Here is a 13,621-nt window from a genome sequence, read left to right as displayed (position 1 = left end):
GGGCTTCAATTGGGGAAGGTGTTATAGGTGATTATGTGAGGCTGGGGAATTATGGATGCTTTTACCAGACTCCCCTCTTATTTGGGTTGGTTGGGAAAGCCTGCCTGTGAGCAGAGGGAGAGATGTTTATGTTTAGAGAAATAATTGGTGCCACCTCTTTTTCTTACAGTCTGGGTCCTGCTGCACAGACAGAGACTGAGGTGTGTCACCCAACCCCCATTTTGCCAGTGTCTTGTTAACATGAGAGAGACCTGTCCCTCCAAGGCAATGGGGCATACAGGCTATTAGCTTCCTGTTACTGACAACTGTCAGAGCTACTGGGGCTGCCTGGATACATGATGAATTTTCTGCTTAAAGGTCATTTTTCTGCAGTGTTTCATTTTCTTTTTATAATCATTCCTGGTTCTTATTCCCCACCTGAAATCATTATACTGTTTGTGCTGGCATAAAACCATCTCTACAAGAACTAACTGATGTCACACACAGCAGATAATGGGATGAATTCTACACTCACACTTGCTGGCCTTAAACTGAGTGGAGAAATTGACTTATTTACTTTAGCTGTGACTAAACATCTAACTAGCAGTGACTTTGCTTTGATGCAAAGATGACTGCTAGAGTTAAGGTTACAAAACAGTTTCTCTGACAGTCCCCTTTTTTTATTTGCATGCAATTTTTTAACCCCTAAATCAGTTTTTAGGCTGAAATTTGTGCAGACTTGGCCTATACCTGCAGCTGATTTTTTTGACTTACAAGGAGTGGAGCGTGAGCAAGCGTGTTTCAAAATAGCAATCATAGATAATTGAAAATATGGGATGGGCTGACAGCTGCACAGATGTGGCAAATCTAGCCCTTCTGAGTGCCCTCTGGCTGTGGAATCATTGCTGCACAAAGCAGGTGTTTACTTCCTTTGTGGCTTGGAGTGCTACTTCATTCACACTCCCTGTGGGGATTTGGCATGAGAAGATCCATATTATGTCAGAACTTCTTCCCGCAGGAGGACTGCATGTGAGCCAGTAGACAGTTACTTCATGGTCTGGTGGGAAGGATTCCATTCCCACACACACCTAGACACATCTGCCCAACATCTGGCTTCATTCACTGTAGACTTTAAAGATGGATAGGCTCACATCCAAGAGTAGGTAGTTAAGTGGGAGCTATTTAGTTATAGAAATGTACACTCTTGCTGCTGAAGCAGGACGTTACTGTAAACTTGAGAGGATTCATAGCAAAGGGTGATGGATCTTTTAAGCACAGCAAGCTGCTAAGGTTCTGACAAAGGAGATTACAGCACTTTGGCAGCTCTACAAGTATATTAACTCTCCAGCAAGGACCTTCAGAACCTGCTGCACCAGGAAAGTCTGCAGAGTTTTTAAATTGCACCTCTTGGTTTTTATTTTTAACATTAAATCCCAGAGAAATTAAATGTGACAAACTAGGGCCTGTAAAAACAATTAGGGTTAGGAGTACAGTACTCCAAAGTCATGAAATTACACTGCCGGAGAAACATTTATGCTTGTAAGTTGGTGTATGACACATTTTTGCTAATTTATATTTCTTTTCTTTGTTAAATGTAATTTTTCATACATCACTGCAATAAATACAGAACTATAGAATACAGAGCATATGCATCATGGCTGAGCTGATGATGTGGGAGAAACCTTCACTTTGGGAATTTCATGATATGGAATACTTCATCTGATGACTGTCAATGCAATAACAATTGCTTTTTAAATTTAGTGCTGTTTATTTTCATTTATTATTTTTCTTCTTCCCTTCTCTGCTATGTCTTACACAGTCTCTTCTAAGACAAATGTTTAATCCAATAATGTTAAAATTTGAATCCAACCACAATGTTCAATTGAATTTGAAATTGGGATGAGTGAACTCATGCTACTTAATGTCAAGGGAAGAACTGCATTTGTTGGCAGAGGACTCAGTGCCAGAGGACTCAGGACTTCTTCCCTTCTCCCTTATATTCAGTATGGAAGCCTGTTAATGCCAGATGGAATGTGGTCTCTTGGAGCTGTATTTTTAATATTCATTTTCAATTTCTCCATCTTAGGTCTACATGATTTATAAGGATGCTATTATTTCTGCCCTTCCTGTTGCCAGATTTGGCCTATTTTTCCTTTCTCTAGTCCCACTCCACTTAACAATGCTGGAACCAGCAGCTTCCTGTTTTCCTCCCACTTGAATCTCCTGATCTTTTTTGCCTTATTTTCTTACTCCTTCTCTCACAGCCTCCCATCCCTGCAGTGAATGGGGAAATACTCTGTTTAGACTCAATACAGCATTTCTAACCACCTTGAGAGATGGTGAAGTATTCAGCGAAGATACTTCAGCACAGCACACTTGTACATCAGCGCAAGGGGCAGGTAAATAAAAATCTACATGTTACTGGCACAATTTCCAAGGGGTTGAGTTTCCTGGTTTTCCACCACACTTGGACAGTGGAACTGTATTTGAAAACAATGCTATGTTAAGAAGCAGCAAAGAGATTACTCAACTCTACCTAAAGATGTGTTCTGTGTCAAAGTGATGTCTCCCTTACTTCTAGTCCAAAGAATCACAAAGCGAGTCTGAATGAGTCTATCGCCTTGAGGTTGAACATCATCCAAGAGGTGCAAAACCAGAGCTGCTACAGCACTTTTTATGCATTATAGATTAAAAAAAACCCAAAGTTTGCAAAATACAATTTTTAATTTTAACATCTAAAATGCCTCCTGTGCTCATAGGCTAGTTTGCCTGTATCATAACACAATATGCAGTGCAAAATTTTTAACCAATCCACTCACAATATGCAAATGACCTGCTGATATTCAATCCATAAAACTGCATCTTCAAAGAAAATTATTGGTCTGGTAAAAATATTTTTAATAATGACTACAGAAGCCATATTTGTCTGTTTGATCTCCTGAAGTGTCTTCTGGTTTTAATCAGTGTTCCCACATAAAATACAGTGGAAATCTACGATAACAAAACCCCTATTCCTATGTCCATAGGGCAACAACTAGGCTCTCCTCTCAGGAAGGTAAGTTTGTGTTCTGGCCCTTCAATCCCTGGGCCCCAACCTCTATTACTATTGGGATATCTTGGCATCAGTTAAATGGTTTCAGTCCTTCTTTCCATAATTTTACTCTTTCATTAAATGTTTGTTGTTTAATTATATCCTTTCAATCAAATTAGAGACTGCAACATCTGGTTAGTCCATGTAACTGTTGCCATCTGCACCTAGATAAAGCTCTTTTCATTTAAGGAGGATTGCTCAAGTTCCAAATTGCAGTTTAGAAACAGTTTAGTTTGTGTGGAGGGTAACTTAAAAGGAACTTCTTCAAAGTCTCTGGGAGATGCCCTGCTTGCTGTGATGTGTGCAAGAGTGATATACAGTATCCTCTCATCCTGTTCAGCAGGAGGCTTTAGCTACCACTTGCATATACACACATGCACATGCAGAAGGAGTCCAAGCACTAAATCTGCACTAAGTATCTGGCCACCAGTTGCCAGACCAGTCCCCTAGAATGTAAATTGGCTCCATGATCTCACTTCCTGCTTTTAGAAAGCTGCTGTAACTGTGTTATTCTCTTCATAAATTTTACTGAATAATTTTAATAAGAACAAACCACCACCAAAACTGTCAATTCAGCTGTGGGAAATGTAGGACCCTATATGCTCTGTCCTTGCCCCATAGGGGGCTCTTACAGGCTAATGTTATAGACATCGCATTATTATTGTATTGAAATCTAAGATGGAAATATCTGCTTCCTTACTCTCTCTCTTTCTTACTGCCCTCTCCACCATAGCCATCACTGTCTGGCTGATACTCTCCACACGCCCTGGTTTTTTTAGAATAAATTATCTGGCACCAATCCAGAATTCTTGGCACCTTCCTCAAATTAAAACAAAACACTAGAAATTCTGACACTTTTCAGTGAAATACTTTGAATCAGCAAGTTTCCAATTCTAAATTTTCTAATTAAATGTCCCACAAAAACTAAAGACACTCTTTCCCATTTCACAAGAATATTCTAAGACTTGACTTAGTTCATATTGCAGCCTTCAGCCCTTTCATCCATGAGCCTTGACATCCATTCTTGCAGGTATTTATTTAATGATAAACATTGCAGCATGCTCATAATATTTACAAAATCTCACATTTGTTGATAAAGGAGGGACACAAGTTTGACAGTTAGGAACGTCTTTAAATAAAGCACCCTGTTTACTGCTCCCTCTCCCTATAATAGAAGGGGCTGTAGCTAGGGTGATCAGATGTCCTGTTTTTATAGGGACAGTCCTGTTTTGGGGGACTTTTTCTTTTATAGGTGCCTATTACCCCCCACCTCCTGTCCCGTTTTTTCACAGTTGCTATCTGGTCACTCTAGCTCAAGTGTCTCCACTGATCTAAGAAGTGGTAGTGTGGCATGGGGAGAGAAACACGATCCTAGGTAATGGGGTCTTGCACCGGGTGGTTTTAAATTAAAACCAATACCTTGAACTCCACCCAGAAACTTATTGAGAACTAGTGCTGCTCTTGGAATATCACTGCTATATGCTCTCTGTGTCACACACTTTGCAATGGGCAGGCAGCTACATTCTGTGCTACCTTAAGTTTCCAAATGGTCCTTATGAGTAATCCCATGTGGAGCACAAGGCAGCCATCTAGACTCAGGGTGACAGAGGCCTGGATAATGGTAGTAAGGTCCCCACATCGGAGAAAAAAGGTCACACATGTCTAATCAGAGACAGATGGAAAAAAACTCTTACTGGCTTCAGCTGCTATTTGATGTTCCAAAAGCAGCTCTGGCTCTAATAAACTCTTAATTTTGAACCCGAATCACATAAAGCAGGCACTCTCTCCCTGCATGAGGTACAGCTATCACTACACTCTCTTGATTTTTCCCCTCCTGACCCACCAATACCTTTTTGGCTTATCTGGATTAAGCCTTAACCAGCTCACCCTTATCCACTCTCAGACTTTGTAAATATAAAGTGGGTTGCTTGTTCCACTGTACCAGGGTGGTTGGATATGATGAAAACAGAGCTGAGTGCTGTCAGTACACTGCACACTCCATCAATGCTTTCTCAGTGACTTGCCTAGGAGTTTCATATACACACTGAACAGACCTTCCAGCTGTGAATTATCAGAACCATTCAAGTAATTCCATCCATATCTAATAGTGACTGTATACACCGCAATAAAATATCATGGGCAAAGGTATCAAAAGACAGCTGATGGATCTAATATTATCAGCATGGACACATTATTCTCATCCACCAATAGATGATGCTCTGCAACCAGTGCAGTTTCAACTTCAAACCTAGGCCTGAAACCTAGCAGAAAAAGATCCAAGAAATATGAGGACTACAGAAATTTCCAGAGTTGATTTGCCACAGCCTTCTCAATGAACTTTCTCCAAAAACTGGCACTTTGGTAGAAGTCAAGCAATAGTTTCTTAAGCAGGAGCCAACAATGTCTTCCTTAAGGATCGTGGGCATTCTGCCCTTTTTCTTTCTTTTTTTTTTAAGAGAGGCACTGACAGTTGTCCACAACAAAAAGTTCATTACTTCTCTACTGGCCTTTAACAGCCACAAAGGACATGGCTCCAATTCACAGGTTTGGACACAAAGCAAACTTAAGTCCTCCAAAATCTCAGGGAGCAAGACTGGCTGAAATTCAAACAGAGTGAACATTAGTCCCTTCAAGCCATTTCTCTGTTGCTAATTAGTTCTCAGTCTCAGTAATTTTTGTCCTCAAAGTAACAAAAGCTCTTTACAATGAGAAAAACACAGCTCTCTAACTGAGAAGAAGCAGACCAGATCCACCAAGCCATCAACTGCGTGGAATAGGTCTGCTGTGCAGACTAGAAGGAAAATAATTTCTTTGCTGCCTACATAGCCATGATGCACTATTGAGAATTCTATATGGCGGAAATGATCAGATTCATCCAAGGACTTCTGCCAACAGCATTGACTCACCTCCCATCTCATTTCACTTTTTGCAGGCCACCTGTAAACCATACTGACTTGATAAAACCACTTTTTTAGGGACCACTGTTGCAACGGTGGAGAACTAAAAGGGCTGTAGTATATTTCTACCAGTCCATCAGTAGAGTGATGCTCTGGAATTTCTCAGGCTCTTTTGGCTTTAGAGAGCAGACCATCAAAACAGTCACTTCCTGTCATGGGGACGGTGTGCATCAAACAAACTTGGGAAGTCAATAGTCTATGCATGACATGGGGGAACTTTCATGTCTCCTATCTGTATTCTGAATACTAGATACAGAGTGACGCCATTAGGGCTAATATCATGCTCATCATGGCAGCTTGAGTTGGGGGTGACATCAATATCTATCTTAAGTGAAAGTCAGCTTTGCTCTGCCATGCCTTGGAAGGCATGATTTGGTGCTGATGGTGCTGGGGTGTGTATATCTACATACTAGGGCTGAACAAGAGTGTTGTCCCACTTTATATATCAGTTTTCCAATTTTTTAGCAACCTGTATTAAACTGTGTTTTATTACTATAGAGTTTTGTTAAACATTTGATGAATCACTTCAAATTTGATATTTTATTTATCCAAAAAATATTTTTGTGAATGATAATTCATAGATGCATTCTGCCTCTTTAAGCATGGAGTTTTCTGCCTTTGAGTTTTTAATGGGTAAAATTAATATATTATGGAAAATTAGAAATATCTTTTGATCATAAGTAGTTAAAAAAATATAATAGCATTACTGAGAAGTTTTGGGTTTTGAATCAATTTGACAAATTATATTGATTTTTCAGAATTATAGAGTGGCACCTTCCAAGAATGTTAGAAAATTCAATAAAATATTGGAAAATGATTAACGTTAAATCATATCTGCACAATGGTTCTAGATAGTATATTTCCCATCAAATTTTAAATAATTTACAGACATAATGACTCAGGAGCTATTACTGACTATGTCCCACGGATTCATTAATGGTCAGAGCTGCACAAAACAATCCAAAATACTGGGAAACGCAATGAAAAGCCCTGTTTCCATTAAAGCCCCAGTCCTATAAACATTTACACCTGTGTCTGAATTAATACATTGTGAGTAATCCTATTGATCTTTAATATGACTGCTTTCAGTTAAATTGTAGCCATGTCAGGCTGGGATATTAGAGACACAAAGTGGGTGAAGTCCAATAAAAGATATTACCTCACCCATCTTGTCTCTCTAGTTACATTTAACAAAGTTAAGTATGTAAGTAAGTTGTTTGGTTTGGTTTGGTATTTTTGCAGGATTGGGGATGTCAAGGTTCCTTCCCCACTCTGAACTCTGGGGTACATTTGTGGAGACCTGAATGAAAGACCCCCCCCAGCTTATTCTTACCAGCTTAGGTTGAAAACTTCCCCAAGGTACAAACTTTGCCTTGTCCTTGAACCGTATGCTGCCACCACCAAGCGTTTTAAACAAAGAACAGGGAAACAGCCCACTTGGAGACGTCTTCCCCCAAAATATCACCCCAAGCCCTACACCCCCTTTCCTGGGGAAGGCTTGATAAGAATCCTCACCGATTTGTACAGGTGAACACAGACCCAAACCCTTGGATCTTAAGAACAATGAAAAATCAATCAGGTTCTTAAAAGAAGAATTTTAATTAAAGAAAAGGTAAAAGAATCACCTTTGTAAAATCAGGATGGTAAATACCTTACAGGGTAATCAGATTCAAAACATAGAGAATCCCTCTAGGCAAAACCTTAAGTTGCAAAAAGACACAAAAACAGGAATATACATTCCATCCAGCACAGCTTATTTTACTAGCCATTAAACAAAAGGAAATCTATTGCTAGATTACTTTCTAATTTAGATTTCTAGCTAGATTACTTACTAACTTAACAGGAGTTGTAAGACTGCATTCCTGATCTGTTCCCGGCAAAAGCATTACACAGACAGACACAAACCTTTTGTCGTCCCCCCCTCCAGATTTGGAAGTATCTTGTCCCCTCATTGGTCATTTTGGGTCAGGTGCCAATGAGGTTATTTTAGCTTCTTAACCCTTTACAGGTGCAAGGGTTTTGCCTCTGGCCAGGAGGAATTTTATAGCACTGTATACAGAAAGGTGGTTATTCTTCCCTTTGTATTTATGACAGGGGCTTTGATTAAAAAAGTTAAAATAAGATTTACTTGAAAAATCTGTATGTTATTGCTATGGCAAAAATAGAGTTTTTCACTAGCAAATATTAAACTGTCTTATTTTAGAAAGTCTCTGCTGTGCAACAAAATGTGTGTACCATTATTTTAACTTGGTAAAAAATTGCTAAATTTCATAAAATTAGTAACTTAAATTTTGCTGGAATAATCTGTATGTTTACTGCATGCAGTTTTCCTGCCTGTAGCATTCATCATCTAGATCTAATGAAGACTCAGGGACCTTGAGTTGTACCAAACTGCAGATTTTCTATGAAATTGCCCCAAATCTCTTTTTAGTGTGAAACAAAAGCAGAGAATCTGTCACAGCTTTCAAGGGAATAGGCTCACATTATTTGTGGACAATATCTTGCTGCAGCTATAGTAGCTTGGAGGGATGGTGACAGTTCTGACTTTCACTCCTCTGTAAGATGTCCTGCAAATTCTGATGCAGTGGAATTCAAAGCCGGGGACAACTAATACAGATTGAGATGAAAATGTTAAAATGAAAGGTAGCTAATAATGTGAGTTAAAATGTGAGGCAGTTTTAGCAAATCTATGGCAGGCTGGTATTCATCTTTAGTTTAATCTTTGTGTCTGTTTATAGTCAGGTAGTGCTAATAGTGCAGCATTCCTCTAATTTCTGAGCAGTCTTCAGATAATGTACCTTCTGGTTTTAAAAAAAAGTTAAAGCACTAAACTGCAGCAAAGACCTTTCCTGGGGATGCGCATTACTCCTGGTAGCTGCCTTTATTCAACTTGCTTCTATATTATTTTGTCTGTCATTTTTGGCTCTGCATTTTTCCTCTCTTTTTTCTGGCACATTTATCTCATTATCCTTCTCTAAGATTATATGGAAAAGTTATCAGTAGGATGGGAGGGGGAATTGAAGGAGAAGGCAACATTCTGTTGACCTTAAATCTATTTCATATGATTATACAAATCTTTGTGGCTTGTTTGAATGATGGAAAAACCTGATTTGCATTTTTATGTATATCCAAAAGGTTCACCTGCAACACTAAATTATTCAGGTAACCTAAAATGTGTGGAGCAGGTAATATTTTGGACTGATAACCACTCTGATCTTAGAGGTGGTTTTTGTCTCCTGCTGTCCACAAAGCAAGGAGGAATCATTGCTTTCTGTGGTAGTGGTTGTAGGTAAGGACATGTAAACTAGTTTGGGAAAATTACAACTTTTGCCCATTTCTAGAACTGAACCCAAATCAAATCTTGTTGAAGGCTCTGAAATGCCTGATTAACTTTTGCTATTACTTTTAATTTGTACCAATAAAAGCCTTAAAAAGATTATCTAAATCAAATGATAAGTTACTTGGACCTGAAGTCTGGCAGTTGATTGTCTGTGAAGTTCCATAAACACTTACACATTGCAATGCCAAACTTGTAGGTGCCCTGCCACCTGGTGGAATTCCCAACCCTGAATTCACAACACACAGGCTCTATACCAGGGGTGGCCAACCTCTGGCTCCGGAGCCGCATGTGGCTCTTCAGAGATTAATATGCAGCTCATTGAATAGGTGCTGACTCCGGGGCTGGAGCTACGGATGCTAACTTTCCAATGTGCCAAGTAGTGCTCACTGCTCAACCCCTTGTCCTGCCCCTTCACCCAAGCCTGCCATGCTCTCACTCATCCCCCCTCCCCTCCGGAGACTCCTACGCATATGAAAAAGCTGATTGCGGCAGGCAGGAGGTGCTGAGTGGTGGGGCTGCTGGTGGGTGGGAGGCGCTGGGGACTGGAGGGTGGGAGCTGATAGGGGGCTGCTGACGTATTACTGTGGCGCTTTGGCAATGTACATTAGTAAATTCTGACTCCTTCTCAGACTCAGGTTGACCACCCCTGCTCTATATAATATATAGGGACAGCAGGACACTTAAACAAGGGATTCACAGAAGCCAGCAAGCTCAGCAGGGAGCTGCCATAAAACAATGAAAACCCCTCTTCAGTGTGCAGTGGCAATGAGCAAAGGAAATAATGTGTCAGTCTGCATAAGGAACCAGAGACAAAATAATGCTGAAAGTATTAAAAGGCCATTATTATGACGGCACTAGGTGTGGTTCCATATTTAAGGCTGAATTAAGGTTTACACCTAATCTGGGGATTCACTTCTTTGTTATGTATGAAATATATAGTTTATCATCCCCTGAAATTACACCATGTACTCGAAGTATAAAATGACTTTTCTGAGCGCTAACAAGTAAATCTGTTAATTAGTTTAGGAATTAAGAGTAATTAAACATTGGTCCATCAAGAAATTTAATATGCAATGTCAGAGGGTGTTTTTCCACCCTTAATGATCTCAGTAACAGAACACAGTATTACAGACTCTTCAAACTTCCTATATAGCTAAAATTCACTAAAATCCTATGCATCAGCTACATCTGAAGAATTTGTTTTAGGATTATTGCTCAGGTTTCTCCATAACTCTTCATAGCTTAAGTTCCTCTTCACCAGAGGCTAAAGAATATTCTATTACAGAAGATTATATAAAGAGCTGCCTTCTTTTAATATGTCTGCCATCTTCCATTATTCTCAGTGGGAGAGAAGCCCCAACTCCTCTCAGTTGGAGGACATTTTGAGAAAGCTCTTCATCTGAGTGTCTCTGCCTTCTCACAGCATAGGGGCCAACATCTTCCTTGGGGGCAACTGTCCATATTTTTCCATGGCATTTCCATTCTTTTCATAGATTCCAAGGTCGGTGATCATCTAGTTTGACATCCTTTGTAACACAGACCTCAGAACTTCCTCAAAAATTTTGACATGTTTGGATTACTTTTATGTTTAACTCTAAATTTCCTGGGTTTTTAATTTTTTCGTTTCGGTTACTGATATACACTCTTAACATAGTTTTTCTCTGGGAATATCAAATGCTCTAAAACATCACATTGAATTCCATGTATAGTTCTGGTTGCTCCATCTCTCAAAAGGAGGAAGCCAGAGATGGGCAGTGAAAATGACTAGAGGCCTGGAAAGCATATAATTGGAGACTAAATAATCCAATATGCGTGTGACGGGTTCGGTCACAGAAACCCCCTTGGGACTGCCACCTGATGTGCTGAGACTACCTCTGAGCCCATTTTCTCTGCCAGTTTGGGCCTTCAGAACACTGCCTTGTTGAGCCAGACATGCCAGTCTGCTCCAACACAGACCCAGGGTCTGAACCACGCACCCCAAAACTGCAGACTAAACTGAAAACAGCTTAAGAAGTGCTCCTGTCTCTAGCACCCAGACACCCAGCTCCCAATGGGGTCCAAACCCCAAATAAATCCATTTTACTCTGTATAAAGCTTATACAGTGTAAAGTCATGAACTGTCCGCCCTCTATAACACTGATAGAGAGATATGCACAGCTGTTTGCTCCCCCAGGTATTACTTACTTATTCTGGGTTAATTTACAAGCAAAATTGATTTTATTAAATATAAAAAGTAGGATTTAAGTGGTTCCAAGTAATAACAGACAGAACAAAGTAAGTTACCAAGCAAAATTAAAAAAAAACACGCAAGTTTAAGCCTAATACATTAAGAATTTAGGGCTACTAGGATGATCCAAGGAATGGAAAACTTGTCTTATGAAAGGAGACTCAGGGAGCTTGGCTTGTTTAGCCTAACTAAAAGAAGGTTGAGGGGAGATATGATTGCTCTCTATAAATATATCAGAGGGATAAATACCAGAGAGGGAGAGGAATTATTTAAACTCAGTACCAATGTGGACACAAGAACAAATGGATATAAACTGGCCACTAGGAAATTTAGATTAGAAATTAGACGAAGGTTTCTAACCATCAGAGGAGTGAAGTTTTGGAATAGCCTTCCGAGGGAAGTAGTGGGGGCAAAAGATCTATCTTGCTTTAAGATTAAACTCGATAAGTTTATGGAGGAGATGGTATGATGGGATAACATGGTTTTGGTAATTAAATATTCATGGTAAATAGGCCCAATGGCCTGTGATGGGTTTTTAGATGGGGTAAGATCCAAGTTACCCGGGAAAGAATTTTCTGTAGTATCTGGCTGATGAATCTTGCCCATATGCTCAGGGTTTAGCTGATCGCCATATTTGGGGTCGGGAAGGAATTTTCCTCCAGGGCAGATTGGAAGGCCCTGGAGGTTTTTCGCCTTCCTCTGTAGCATGGGGCACGGTCACTTGCTGGAGGATTCTCTGCTCCTTGAGGTCTTCAAACTACAATTTGAGGACTTCAATAGCACAGATATAGGTGTGAGGTCTTTTTTAGGAGTGGTGGGTGAAATTCTGTGGCCTGCATTGTGCAGGAGGTCAGACTAGATGATCATAATGGTCCCTTCTGGCCTAAATATCTATGAATCTATGAAACTGATTACAGATAAATCTCACCCACAGAGATGTTCCCATAAGCTTCTTTCACAGACTAGACTCCTTTCTAGTATGGGCCCGATCCTTTCCCCTGGTACAGTCCTTGTTCCAGCTCAAGTGGTAGCTAGGGGATTTCTCATGACTGCAGCCCCCTTTGTTCTGTTCCACCCCCTTATATAGCTTTGGCACAAGGCAGGAATCTTTTGTCTCTCTGGGTCCCCACCCCTTCTTCTAAATGGAAAAGCACCAGGTTTAAGATGGATTCCAGTACCAGGTGTCATGGTCACATGTCCTGTGAGGCCCCAAGCCTTCATTCTTCCTGGCCTGACTCACAGGAAGGCTTGCAAGTAAACAGAGCCATTTACAACCAATTGTCCTCGTTGATGGGAGCCATCAAGATTCCAAACCACCATTAATGGTCCACACTTTGCATAATTACAATGGGACCTCAGAGTTATATTTCATATTTCTAGTTTCAGATAGAAGAATGATACATTTATACAAATTGGATGACCACACTCAGATTTATAAATTTTGTAATGATACCTTACAAGAGACCTTTTGCGTGAAGCATATTCCAGTTACATTATATTCACATTCATATGGAGAGCAATGTCACAATGCTTTTTTTTTTTTTAGTTTAGAAAGGAGACTGCCCTGTAGAGCCACCATAAAGAGAAAAATATGAAAAAACTGATGTCTTTAAAAGTCAGTTTAATATAATCTGGGACCAAAATCACTAAAATGCTTTAATCATAATTGTATGGTTATTGCATGGTGTCACTAAAGGGCAGAGGTAAGGGTGTTTAGGTGCCTTCATTATTAATTTCTGTACTTAATATGTTTATATTTCTTTTAACTCTAACATTAACTCTAACTATACATAAAGGAGATTTCTTCCACTTCAGTTTCAGGTGTCTTGCTCACTGACATACAGAAATACATTTAATTTGGTACAAGCAAATTTCAATTTAACATTATTCCCCATATTGAGTTCCTTGGAGATCTTATTTTTACTCCAGAACCATAAAACTGTTTTAAGAACTATGGAAAGTTGCTAAGGTTAAGGCTGATGACAATGTGGCTATGAACTGTATTATTTATAAAACCCAAGCACTTC

At 39.7% G+C, this 13,621-nt stretch overlaps 1 protein-coding gene across 18 annotated transcripts in view; it reads left to right on the top strand.

Annotated features, from left to right (window-relative positions):
* The window catches only part of KREMEN1 (kringle containing transmembrane protein 1), a 146,067-nt gene that overhangs the window by 88,361 nt on the left and 44,085 nt on the right, over positions 1 to 13,621 (top strand). For 14 of the 18 annotated variants that reach the window (XM_073312966.1, XM_073312960.1, XM_073312964.1 and 11 more), the window contains one exon: positions 2,244 to 2,378. The exons of 2 other annotated variants lie outside the window; for them this stretch is intronic. In XM_073312966.1, coding sequence (XP_073169067.1) covers positions 2,244 to 2,378 — 135 coding nt within the window. Of the gene's footprint in view, positions 1 to 2,243; positions 2,379 to 7,269; positions 8,194 to 13,621 lie in introns of those variants that run through there. 2 more of the 18 variants (XM_073312974.1, XM_073312976.1) reach the window with 2 other exon arrangements.

The sequence above is a fragment of the Lepidochelys kempii genome, chromosome 15 (genome assembly GCF_965140265.1).
Source record: "Lepidochelys kempii isolate rLepKem1 chromosome 15, rLepKem1.hap2, whole genome shotgun sequence".
Taxonomy (NCBI): domain Eukaryota; kingdom Metazoa; phylum Chordata; order Testudines; family Cheloniidae; genus Lepidochelys; species Lepidochelys kempii.
This window is presented reverse-complemented; position numbering and strand designations above follow the sequence as displayed.